Source organism: Dermacentor silvarum, chromosome 10, assembly GCF_013339745.2.
Source record: "Dermacentor silvarum isolate Dsil-2018 chromosome 10, BIME_Dsil_1.4, whole genome shotgun sequence".
NCBI classification, from domain to species: domain Eukaryota; kingdom Metazoa; phylum Arthropoda; class Arachnida; order Ixodida; family Ixodidae; genus Dermacentor; species Dermacentor silvarum.
In genome coordinates, this window is record NC_051163.1 from 82,609,691 (window position 1) to 82,623,461 (window position 13,771).

The 13,771-nt window shown below is 45.2% G+C and overlaps 1 protein-coding gene across 1 annotated transcript in view; it reads right to left on the reverse strand.

Annotated features, from left to right (window-relative positions):
• LOC125940881 (uncharacterized) overlaps nucleotides 1–13,771 on the reverse strand; it is a 98,973-nt gene that overhangs the window by 54,749 nt on the left and 30,453 nt on the right. Inside the window, exons 7-8 of the mRNA XM_049657531.1 lie at nucleotides 9,594–9,781; nucleotides 403–518 (exon numbers count right to left, since the gene is read on the reverse strand). Coding sequence (XP_049513488.1) covers nucleotides 403–518; nucleotides 9,594–9,781 — 304 coding nt within the window. The remainder of the gene's footprint in view (nucleotides 1–402; nucleotides 519–9,593; nucleotides 9,782–13,771) is intronic.

A 13,771-nucleotide genomic window follows, 5' to 3' on the forward strand; every position in this document is an offset into this window, starting at 1 on the left:
TCGGAGGTCATACTCATGCGGCGTTCTAATGAACGACGCTGACGCCAGATACAACACAAACGGTGCAGTGATTTAATGAAATTTTACGTTCCAGATTATTATTATTGAATGTATGGTGCACGATCAGCTTCGCATACAGCAGCGTAACACCATAGCCAATAACTGAATCCCTTTATACGCCAATAAGGGATTCAATATGTTTACGGCTTACAGAGAGCAATATGTGAATCCAAGAAAGTAATGTCGGCGTCTCTGTCACGAAATATTTTACCAGCGCGGATAGCCTGACCTTCGTTTGTTCTTACAGCTAACGCATTCCGCAAGCGCACCTACCTCATTTGCTCTCTCAACCATTCGACACCAAACAACGAATTATCTCTTAGTTAAGGTAACGTCTCTTACCCTGTCAGTCTTGATGGCTGGATGTTGTCCTTGAACTTGCTGATGTAATCATCAGGTTCAATGCTGATCATGACCATTTCTTTCTGCATATGGTTGCTCACGATAGCAACGAAATCCTGAGAAAAAGAAATTAAACGCAATAAGGAAATGGGAAGAGCGGGTTTACATTATATATTGACAAATTTGCAGCAATACAGGCCACAAAACAAACACAAATCACAAAGAACAGTTGTTAGAAGAACAGCGAAACAGCAGGAATGTGATTAAAAATATTAATACGTAGAGCCTTCTTGAAGCGTGCCGCATTTAGGCCACCAAAGAAGACGAAGAACAAAGGGGACGAAGGAAGAGGAGGACGAGGAGGGCAGTTTCAGTTAGAATAAAATGGCGGAAACTATCCGTCAGTATTAAGCTATGTGTTTCCTTTAGTTGTGTTTACTAGGAACGCTACATAATTTGGCGCAGCCCGACAAGATGTGGGTTACATTCTTCGTTGACCAGACCTCGTCGCAGCGCATTATCTTCACTGGCTACCAAGTGCAAGATGAACCGTCAACAAGTCTTCCGCGCCATGTCAGCTCCCCTGGCCTCGTCGACGCAGTGCTCAAAGAAGCGTCCACATGCCGTGAGGAACTTTTGCAGACAGGATCAGTCAAGGTGAACCTGCAGCTGGCGACAATAGAAGAGCTTGTTTTGGCACCCATGCGCCGTGGTTCTCCGACAGAGGATATGTCAACAGAGAAGGTGAGCCACGTTTTGCAAGTTTTTGAAGTGCAACAGCGACAGATGATGCAACAAAGTCAGCTTATGGCAGCACTGGCCGAGTCTCTGAGGAAAGGAAAACGAGCGCCGGATATGGTTGAACCTGATGTTTTTGAAGGTGGCTCCGAAGACCCGCAATATTGGTTATGGTATTATAAGTATGCTTCTGCGAATAACGGGTGGCTATCCGACGAAGAGAAAGTTCAGAACATGCGACGTTACCTTGGTGCCACTGCCAGAAAATGGTACGATCTGCAGATCCTGGATCAAAAGCCAGCATATTGGGAGAAGTGGAAACGCAGCTTCCTGGTGGCGTTCCAATGCAATCCATTGGAGAGATGGGAGTTGGCGCTACGCTTCAGACACACGCGTGGCTCCCTACTAGAGTACTGCCTTGAGAAGCGTCGTCTGTTGCGCATGGCAGAACCTGAACTCTCTTCACTCGCAGTTATAGCTTTGGTAATGCTGGGACTCTCTCTCAGTATTCGAAAACAGGTCCAGCTGAAAGCCCCCGATACAATAGACGACCTCATGCGGTGTCTGAAAAATTTGCCCGTGGAGCCAGCACAGGAAAGTCCTTGCGGAGAAGAATTACTCCTGGACAGCAATGAGCTCGTAGAACCTCAGGTCGCATATACAATTCCTCAAACTCGCAGGAAGCCTTCGGAACAACGTTTTGAAGTCCTCGAATTGCTGCTCAAGTAGTCCTGGTAGCACTGTATGCGTTCCGACTGTCAGCGAACCCCACACAGAACTGGGTAAAGACGATCGGCCTCTCGTGAAAGACTGCCACGAAACTGTGTACTTGGCGTCTTCTACCCTACTTCATGTCCCTGTTAAGATTGACGGTGTTGATATGAACGCACTCGTGGACAGTGGAGCGTCTGTGTCCATCATCAACCAGCAAAGAATAGACACCAGCCGTCTCCACAGTGGGAGGACCCTACGTGTCCAGGGTTACGATGGGGCAGTAAGCTCCCATAATGAGTGGGCGTCTGTAGTGATTGAATTTCAAGGACATTGCGTAAAGAGCGATGTGCTGGCAATACCTGACGTCACCTATGACTTCCTTTTATCTCGCCCTGACATGAAAAAGCTCAATATAAACCTTTATTGGGATGACAGGGTATTGGTTGAAGAAAATGCTAAACTGACGAAAAGCGGAGAGACACCCCGCCCTCTAAAGTTAGTTCAATGTGAAGAAGACATCAGAGCAAAGTATCCAGAGCTCGTATGCATAGAAAACTATCCTCCGCCGATGAAGTCACATGCAGTTCCTGTTGAACTCGCAGACAAAACAGTGGTTCAGAAAGCCCCATGTAATATGTCAAGAGAGAAAAAGGCTTGGTTGAAAAAGGAGTTGCAAGCAATGTTAGACGCCGACATCATCCGACCATCAATTTCACCGTTTGCTTCGCCTATAACAATCGCTCCTAAGGACGATGGCACTTTTCGTCTTTGTACCGATTATAGGATTCTAAATCGCCAAACAGAATTAGTACCTTTCCCGATGCCAAAAATTGATGCTATTATTGATGAAACTGGTGGTTGCCACTGGTTTTCACGGATCGATCTCTGCAAAGGCTTTTGGCAGATTCCCTTGACCGAGGAGACCAAAAAGTACACCGCATTTGTTACGCCATTCGACTTGTTCGAATATAACCGATTGCCTTTCGGATGGAAGAATTCCCCATCGTGGTTTCAAAAGATCATGAATGACATCCTGAAACCATACTTGGGCACCTTTTGCAATGTTTATATAGACGACATAATCGTTTTCTCGAAGACAAAAGAAGATCACAAAAGTCACATTTCCCTAGTTCTCCATGCGCTCAGCCTCGCACATCTCAAAGTAAACATTAAGAAAAGTGCATTCTTCCAAGAAAAAGTGGTATTTCTAGGCAGGGAATTTGACGGCTGTACCAAAAGCACAAAGCAGGAATCCGTTGAAAGAATTTCTAAGTTGGTGAAGCCTTACGACGTACATTCCCTTCGTGTCTTCCTGGGCCTCTCTGGACACTTTAGGGCCTTTATAAGAGACTATGCAGTCAAGACACGATGCCTCACACGATTGATGCAAAAAGACGTACCATTCCTGTGGAATGACGAGTGTGAAAGTGCCTACCGTGAGCTAGTAAGGCTTATATCATCCGACCCTATTCTCCGCATTCCTGACTTCTCGCTACCGTTTGTGTTGAACACTGATGCATCGCATTATGCAACTGGGGCAGTGCTCTATCAAAAACTCTCAAACGAACCTGACCAAAGACATCATGTGGTGGGATACTACAGCTATACATTGAAGCCTGCAGAAGTGAACTACACCACCACCGAAAAGGAAGCACTGGCCGTCTTGAAAGCTGTTCAGTATTTCCGGACTTACCTAGAAGGAGCGAAATTCACACTTTTCACTGACCATCAGGCATTGACACACCTTCTTGATATGGCACAACCACGAGGACGCATTGCAAGGTGGGTTAACTACCTGAAACAATTTGACTTCGTCATTTCGCACCGCCCTGGTCCGCTGCTCACCGACGCAGATGCCTTGTCCAGATTGCTCGTCTATGAAACAAGCCAACAGTCAGAACAGATAAATTACGTGAAGCTGTGGGAAGGCACGGAAGAAATGAAAGAGATCGATGGAAAGTACCACGTGCCACCGACAATGGTTCCGAAGATCCTTCACCTTTACCACGATACTCCAGAGTCAGGTGGGCATGATGGGTTTTGGCGCACATATAACAAGCTACTGAAGCGGTTTACATGGCCAAGTATGAAAGAAGAGATCAGCAACTATGTGCGGACATGTCACACATGTCAAGTAAACAAAGTGAAGTACAGACAGGCTACAGACGTCATGATAATCCCGCAGCATTCGCGAGTCCCCTTTGAAGTCGTTCACTTGGATTTTGCAGAGCTAAAGAAAGCGGGTGAAGGCGTCAGGAAAACGCAGGCGTTTCTACTTTGCATAGACGAATGCATCAGAATGATTACGGCTAAGGCAGGAAAGGAAGACGCCCACAGCGTCATTGCTCTTCTTCAAGCCGAATGTTTTAGACACACGAGGACCATAGTGTGTGACAATGGGCCTGCCTTCCGTAGTGCTAACTAGCGAAGTGGACTCGAGATCATGGCATGACTATCAAACTTTGCTCGCCCTACCACCCCGCCGCAAACGGTCTTGCAGAGCGTGCCATCCGAGATGTGAATCAATTTATAAGGATGTACCCAAAGTTTACAGGTGGGTGGAAATTCTGCCTAGAGGCTGCTGTAAGGCACCATAACCGGTCATACACCAGTGGCTTGGGGTGCAGCCCACTTTTTGCCGCCTCAGGAGTCCCGCCGACACTTCCTGCGGATCGCGAACTGGGTATCCTTGGCAAGCTTCAACTTACCGAAACGAAGAAAAGCGCGCAGGCGGGGGATATCAACAAACAACGCATGAAGAGAAACTTTGACAGAAGACGCAACAACGAAATGCCACACATAGAGGTTGATGACAAGGTCCTTATAAGAAAAGGCGTTGGGACTTCAAATGTGAAATTTCATGGACCCTTTTCTGTGATAAAGACGGCGTCACAGCACGGCATCCTGAAGACAATATCGTATCTGGGAGCCTCTGGTAAAGAAGAGTGTGCCTCCATCGGAAATGTTTTCAAGTACCACACCAGGAGGCGTGAACAAACAGAGCCAGGGAGGCTGAAGCGTGCCGCATTTAGGCCACGAAAGAAGAGGAAGAACGAAGGGGACGAAGGAAGAGGAGGACGAGAAGGGCAGTTTCAGTTAGAATAAAATGGCGGAAACCATCCGTCAGTATTAAGCTATGTGTTTCCTTTAGTTGTGTTTACTAGGAACGCTACACTTCTTATTATTATTTTGTAGAAGTATTACCTACCTTGGAAGAAGGATGGCTGTTCCTAAGAAATACGTAGATCTTCTAGAGTACTACCGATTAAACAGAAGACCCTATCCCTCGCCACACCCCAGAATGAACAGAGAAGAAGCGGTAGCATTCAGGCGGCTACAAATTCCTACATACACGGCACTTTACTCCACATGATCTCACCAACGCAACACCCATACACTTGCAAGTCCTGCGACGTCCCCAATGCCTTACGCCACATAGTGTGGGAGGAGAGTGTGGGGGCGTGGACAGCCGACTACCAACGCACACAGTGGTAGGCCCAGCTGTCCATCTCGAACCCTGAGAACCAGCTAACGCTGGGGAAGAGGGTCGGAGGGCGACCAGGACTCATGGCCTCTTGTGGTGGTAATTTGTGAGTGTCTATCTAGAGGACATGTCCATTTCATGTGCTGCTGAACTTCTGATTGGCTGGGCTTGGGTATGCGTGAGAAGGAGACAGGCGCCCCCGGCCAATCAGCACTTCAGCTGTTGAAATTAACTTGTACACTAGGTAGACACTTACAGTATACCATCCCTCTGGAATCAGCAGGCCGTCCACTTCGGGTGGAGACTTAGTTTGCTCAGAACAATAAAGTTTATTTATAATCATTATCATAAGTAGGCGCGCTTGTCTATACTCGACATAATAGCGGTGACTGGCAAGTACAAATAATTTGTCGACGAATTGGAGATTATTAAGTATTCCGTGCTTTTATTGTAACAAATTGAAAATGTATCGCACTGCCATAAGCTTTGTTTACTTTCAAGTTTCTTAGAAAATAACAAACTTAGTTCTGTATAACTCACAGTAAAACTTGGATTCAATAACGCGTGTGGTTTGTTTGGAGCTTCATTAACCCACAGGCGGCAAAAATATAGTTGACGTGTCTGGAGTAGCTCGATTCAAAGATGCTGATGTGCTGAACAACTGTGATTTTTTAAATTTTATTTACTCGAAAACCACATAAGGCAACATGCAACTTGTCTAATTAAAGGCAAGGCCATCAGTGTCGGTTCATTTAGTAGATTTTGTGTCACGACACATTGACAGCAAGCGCTCTTTTTTAGGGTGCATAATAAGAAAACACAGCGTATTCTGCATTCGGGAAGGAAAACGGTAGTATCGCTTGGTGCTTGCTTTGGAGTTCAACTCCAACCACCTACATGCCAACACTATAGCACTCCCACACGACCGGCTCATTACCATTTAGGCAAGGGCAACGTATATTCCTGGAGCTTGCCATATGGGAGAAGTTCGGCGAGTGACGGCTCCGGCCAGTCTTTTTTATAGTGTGGCGTACGATGAAAAACACGGAAAATCTCGGAGCTGTTCAAGTTCATTGAAAAACAAGGATCACAAACAGCGGCTGTGTAATATAATCAAGGGATAAAAAGGGGTCGTCTTCAAATGTTCGTCAACTTTACATAACCGGCTACGCAAGCCTGACGCGGTGACTCACAGAGCTCTCTCTGTTTGACCGCCGCAGTCTAACTCTATCCTCCTTTACAAGAAGTCACAATTATTTTCCTCGAAAGCAAGAACCATATCCAAGAACCATTGGCAGGTCTTGTTTTTTTAAAAAATATAATTGGCCGAGAAGAGACGAGAAGCGCCCACAAATGGAGATGATTTCGGTGGGTCCGAGCGACTGCCGTTAAAGTAGATAAGTGGGTATACTTGAAAGTCGATAACCCGGTACACTTGCTGCCGGTCGACTTATATCGATCAATCTCAAGGACACCAGCGCCGAAACAGCGGAAATAGCTCCTGTGCATGCAGACGTCCGGTTTGCTCAGCGAGCCACATCACATTTCTTGTGTTTTTTTTTGTTTTTTTGTTTTGTTTTTTTAGAAAGAGCCTTTGAAATGAGCCGGAGGTTAAAGAATCCTAGTGTTTGTGCGTAGCGTGCCTCTCCGAAAGGTGCAAGCATTTGTTTGCGGAGTTGTTCCACTGCTACAGGTACGATACTTGGCTGTTTTCGACCTTCATAAGCAACTACGCGCTGCGACTCGTGCTTCATTATACCACATATAGCATCTCAAAGTATCGACAGTAACGTCGATCGTGCTTTCAGAAGCAATGTACGGATACTGTGCACTGACAGAACGACGCTAAAAACTGTAAGTTGCGTGGTCAGCCTAAGCCACTGTGGCTCGGGTGTGGTCAGTGTCTCTTGGGATCAAAGCAAATGAAAGCTCCAGTCACGATGCCCCATTTCTTTATTTCGCTGGTCCATGTAATAAGGTCGTGTGCGTCTGACGGCTAGTGCTTGTTCGTGTATGCAGTACGCGGTGTTCGAAGTAGGGCCCGGGCTTGGGAAAATAGCAGACACCCGCCACCCATAGTTGGTCTCACATCCCCGTGAAACTTGAAAACGCGAAAAGCCAGAACAACCAATAGTACCAAACTGCGTTTCTTCCAGCAGGTTTCCGAAATTGAGCAATGATTTATTTCGAGCAAATGTAAATGTTTGAATGTAAATGTATGACTTCGAAACGAATTTAACCAGTTACAACGGAATTCAGTTGCGTTCACAGTGTCGGGAAACAAACTAGCTACGCGATGCGCATGTCGAATGCTCAAAAACTGGAACGAGCGCTGTTTCCTGATGCCCCTAAATTTCTTGCGAGCAAATAAACTTGCAACTGACCCCACTAAATGAGAACACAAGATGTTCTGCTTACACCGAAGAACTAAAGCATGCTGTCAAAAGGGTGTGTCCTTTTCCGCATAACGCACCCCATGATCTACTTCAGGCATTTCTGGCTAGTTAACTTTCACTGCTACCTTGCTTGCGGACAAAAGCAGATTAGCGAAAATATTCCAGCTGTCTAAAAGCACTGGTGGCAGTTAGGCTCGGGCAGAAAATATAACCAAAACCAAATGAAGCTTCAGCCTCTATCATTTATTAAAGCGTCTGCCTAAACGAAAGTGTACTCCGCGATTTGAAAAGCCCGCATGGTAATTAAAATGTATAAAAAGAAAGGAATTGTCAACCAAACGGGAAGCAAGATGTCGTCCAGAGTAAAGTGTCTCGCAAAGAATAGCGTAGTGTCATTCACCTTTATCTCAGTGCTCAAGTTTCTTACTGATGTTGCTCTCCGATGCTCGTCGTCTGCTTCTTTCGGGAAACAGTAAAATGATCGATTGCAGTCTTTCCACCCCGATGACATGCATAAAAGTCACAGAAAACGTCTTTCGACATCCCTTTTCTCTTATTCGGACTTGTGCGAGGCGGGATCGTGACGATTTGAGAACTACGAGGGAACGCTTCCGCGCGCGCCGAAATTATGAAACCCTCTAGCATCATGGCGGAACATAAATCGGCTGGTTCTCGGCGAGGCCGCTAGGTGGCGAGCGCTAAGGCGGAATCGCGAACACAGTTTGGTTCCTAACTCATAGTTTTGATAATGCTTACTTCTTCACCGTCACGAGACCCCCACAGTGCATGCTGAGATTTATACGTATAACTTCTAGGTCCAAATTCGCAGAAGCCTCTTACGATGGACTTGTTCGTAGGAAAAAGTTCAGCCAATCCTGATGATTGTCATATGATTAACGAAGGCAGCCGCCAAATTTTAAGGAGTTCTTACGACCGAAAAGCTTCGGGAATTCGGCCCCTAGTATGCAGAAAAGTGAGCGTAGAGCTTCAGGATTCATGATCTCATTCATGATTCATGATTCAACACATCCCAATAGGGCTTCAGCGCTGCACTTTTGGGCCACTTGAAACAACATGCAATCAGCATATGTTTACTGTTATGATCTCAAGAAATAAAATTTACAGACACCGAAAAAAAAAGCGCTCTTTAGGTGCGCCACCCAGTCAGCCTAAACAGCTATTACGTTCAAGATGGCAACAGTATTCATCGTGCAGACATGAGGAAATGGCAAAAACTGAGCACATCACGCAGACTACAGTCATTATATGTATACAGTGGCTGTTTTGCAATGTGATAAACAAGGTGTGCTTCAGAAGTAAACCATCAATCATTCATATTTAATACAATTTGTAATTTTAAGTGCCACAACCGTGATATAATTATCAAGCACGCTGCAGTGGCACACCCTGGATTCATTTCAACTACATCGGCTTTTTCAACCCATGCACGCTGCACGAACGTTGTTGAAATCCGACTGTAGGGGCGTGCGGCCGCCAAGGCCGGCAACGAACACGTGACCTCGAGCTTAACTGTGGAACGTCTTATCCGCTGAGCTATCCCAGGGGTGGGGGGGTAAGCGAGCGTAGTCGCTGTTCGTTCCCTTTTGTTTTAGTTCCTGTCAAAATATGTCCTTTATGTGCACCCGGCGCCAGCACGCATAATATTGGAGGGAATAATTCAATATATTCGCCGAACGAAGCACCATCTCTACTCCAATGGCCGTCATAGCCATTGAACTTTTCCTCTTCTTTTTGAGGTTGGTTATTTCTCACACAAAGGGTTGCTCTTTTGCGCGAAAAAAGATACGCACTATTATTCCCAGGAGCTCAAACAAATCATTGCGTTTCGAAAAACTTACTTTGACCACGTTCGTCGCAAACACTTTTCGAAAAGCCACGTCCAGCAATGCGCAACCCATCTTCAACCAATTTTCATCCTTTTTCGCGGCAGCGAAAAGCGCTGAGTAGTCTTCTCGGCCACGAAGTGAGATGGCGTATCCCACTGTCTTCGGGTGTACAATGCTGATTTCTTTCATTGATGCTGGAGCTGAAAAAAAAAAGCACGTGCAGATGACTCACTGGATACACCCGTAATATCGTTCCACACGCCTTCAACTAAATAGGTGGAACATTTTTTGCAAATATGTTCCACTACATTACTCATTGAAACATGTTACAATACGAAACGAAATGAAGATGTTTCAGTTGCTTAGGGAATTTAATGTGCATTAATATTAGGTTATTGTGACGCACGGTCACTTTCGTTAGCGATCGGGCCCAATTAGGATCGAGTTCGATCCGGATCAATTACTGCTATATGGGCACTTTCGATCACTATCTCACTCAATTCTGATCCGGACAATCGCCAGTCGTGCATCGCGCCCTTGATCGCGGTCGTAGGCAGACGACCATGTAGTTCTGAGATTACCAGACGATCAGCGGACGATACTGGCCTTACCCACAATGACAAACGAAACAATATCGCATGAAAAAAAAGAAGAGTACCTATTTAAAATTTTTAGCTTATTATGAGAAATATTACAAGCGATTTGGACCCACTAATTGCACCTGGTGCGCTTGAGCTTACCCAAATTCGATTCGGATCGTTGTACCGCGTAGCAGTGATCATTGTCGATTGCGATCAAGAAATTTGATTCGGATCGGGCTCGATCGCGAAAGAAAGTGGCCGTGGGATACCGGTATTACCGTATGGTGCTCAGTACAAGGAAGCTCCACCGAAGACACGCAAACGCTCAAGGTCATTCCTTCCTTATAGGACAGGTTGAGAAAAGGAAGTTTGGAAGGTACGTTCCTTTAGCATAATGGCACCTATGTGGAATGAGATCAAGATTCATTGTGAAGTACAAGCAGTGAGTCACGTAAACATCACTGTGACGACAGTGCATTGCTTTAGCATCTCATGAGGTTATAGGCCGGAAAATTTCGAGCGTGCTCGGGTCATTACAGGCAAAATTCAATGGAATCGACAAAGGCCTGTTCTAAAGTTGCCCCAGTATGTTTTATTAGGAATAAATCATGCTTCAAAGGAAGAAAAAACACCAAAACGAGGCCACGGTAGCAATGTCGTATTGACATTTTAGAACTCTTTATTTTTGCAATGCGGTCAAAGACTGAAAAAAGCTACGAAATACTGTACATTTGGAAGATTTTATAAATTTAAACGATTATATTTCCTTATATCTCAACCACTTTCTGTGTATCGGTATGTACAATTTGTCATTTGTTGTGCTAAGAACTGTCTACAACGATATAATGCTTCTCTTTCCGAGTTTTTGTGTTTGGCTTTGTTTATTTACGACTCTTTATTGATTGTTTTCTTCGTGTTCATATTGCTATTCCTTGTTACGCCTAAATTGCCGCGGTAACAAAGGACCCTTGCGATAATGCCTTATTGGGGATATAGGCATCTGTAATAAAAAAAAACATTAGGCAAATAAATACATAGGGAGCGCTACCCTTTTGGCAGTGGCGGCAGCATCTGGAAACACGTCTGGTTCAGTGTACACTGCTGTTGCAGGCTGTTGCAGTTGCCGCATTGGAACCGCATTGGAGCCGTGCTGACTTCAACCGTACCTGAGCATCTTCGGATCTACTGCCTTCCTGTGGGCACTGTTATCGTCACCGTTTTTCGACGAAATCTGCTCGACCGTGCCCCGCTTCTAGCTTCGCGACTCTGACTGACACTATCTGCGCAAGCGCAGTTCGACGCATCGCAGCCTGATATAGTGGGGGCGTCTCCCAGTCAGCGGTCTTTTGGCAGTGGCGGCAGCATCTGGAAACACGTCTGATTCTGTGTACACTGCTGTTGCAGGTTAGTGATTTTTGGCATATTCTTGTACTGCTGCAGTTTTCTCTTATTTAAGCTGTCGCTGCTGCCACTGCTGCCATTGCTGCTATAGAATGATACCACAGGCTTAACCTGTAGTTGCTCTGCAGAACTTTCTAGCTCCTGGTTCCTTTTTTTGTGTGTGTCTGCTTGTGCCTTTACTACACTATGCCCGACACTTGCTTATCGTGCCAGTTACCTGTACAGGGTGAAGGGTCTGTGAAATGTAGCGAGTGTTTACACATGTACCACTTCGGGAGGTGTGCTGGCTTGTTAGAAAAATCGTACAAATCGAAGTCGGAAACGGCCAAGAAGGCCTGGAAATGCGTGACATGTAAGAGCATGGGCCCACGGGGTAGTCGCAGCGACGATGAAGTTGACGTGCATTCAGTTCTTGCATCGATCAACGAGAAACTTGAGGGCTTGCCGGCTTTAATAGGAAAAGTAAATAGCATGGAACAGTCGGTTCAGTTTCTATCCCAGAAATTCGATGAATTTCAAGAAAAGATAAGTAAGCAAGACACTGAAATCAAGGGGCTAAGAAAAAAGGGTGACAGAATTGGAAGAAAGAGAAAAGGTACGTGCATCTGCAGAATGTGACCTTATACGGCAGGTGAATGATCTTGAGTTCCGAAGTAGGCGACTTGGAAGTTCACGGAATCCCTGTTGTGGAGGGTGAAAACCTGATAACCTCTCTAAATGAAGTGGCTGATAAGCTTAAGGTACCTCAGCTTACAGAGGCTGATGTCGCATCCGTGCATCGGCTGCTCGCTAAGCAAGGCAAAGTACCAGGAATTATTATCCGCTTCACAAAACAAGAGACCAGAGACGCGTGGCTAAAGAAAAAGTGCACCCTTACTGGCGACAACGCTCGAATTTTCTTTCAAGAAAACCTGACTCGGCACAGCAGGGAGCTTCTACGGGCTACGAAAGAAGCGGCAAGGCAAAAGGGTTACAAGTTTGTTTGGCACGTCAATGGCAAGGTCCTTGTTCGGAAGACCGAGGGAGCTCATGCAGTTCACATTAAGGATAAGGATGATCTTGAGGAGCTCTAAACAGTGCAATACGTTGGTTGCAATACCTGAAGGATGTATGATGAAGTGCAGTATTACTTACCAAATGATGTAAATGAAATTGTCGCAACATTTACTACAGCCTCCATAAAATGTATCCACCTAAATACGCGATCTGTGAAAAACAAAATGCTGTGCTTGGAGGAGCTGCTTACCGAATTTTCTTTTCAATTTTCTGTGATCATGTTAACCGAAACACGGAGCACTTCTGAAAGTGATATATTTAGGTTGCCTAATTATAATACTTACTATTTAAACAGGTCGCACTCTCGAGGGGGTGGAGTAGCGTTGGTGATTGCAGATGACGTTGAATGTCAAATCCTTCATTCTTATAATGTGCTTTCACCTGACTATGAAATGTTGTCACTATGCACTGGTAAGCATGTTTTTTCTGTGTGCTATCGACCACCCACTGGTGATATACGGGCGTTTATAAAGTTCTACGATGAATTCCTTGCGTATGTGGTTCAAAATCATAATTCCAAACCTTTAATAGCTGGTGGAGATTTCAACATTGACATGGTGTTCGAATAGTCAGTCATCGAATTCTTTCAATATGATTATATTATCGAACGGCTTTGCCAACCTAATCACCACGCCTACTAGGGTTACGCCTCAAGGCCAGTCAACTCTGGATTTATTTTTCACTAACTCCTTACAATCAAACATTAAATCCGGCGTCTTGTTCCATCAGTGACCATTTGCCGGTGTTTCTGTGTGCTGAAATCAGCGGATTAAGAGGAAAAAAGTTCCCACCACTGTCATACCAATTAATTACAGACTCAACTCTGACATCGTTTTATGATACTCTTTTGGCAGTAGAGTGGTATGTGATAACTAACCTAACAGATGCCAACGAGGCTTACAATATGTTCATTGATATTTTATCCCTCCTATACCACAACAGCTTTCCTTCCAGGACACGTAAGAAAAGTAGAAAAACACGGAAACCATGGATTACACCTGATTTACGTGAAGAAATGAAAATGAGGGACAAGCTATACCAACATTTCCTCCACACGCGATCAACAGATGACCTTGCCATATTTAAAAAGTATCGAAACAAGTTAACTAAGAAGTTACGGCATGCACGCACAGCATACTACTCATCTTTCCT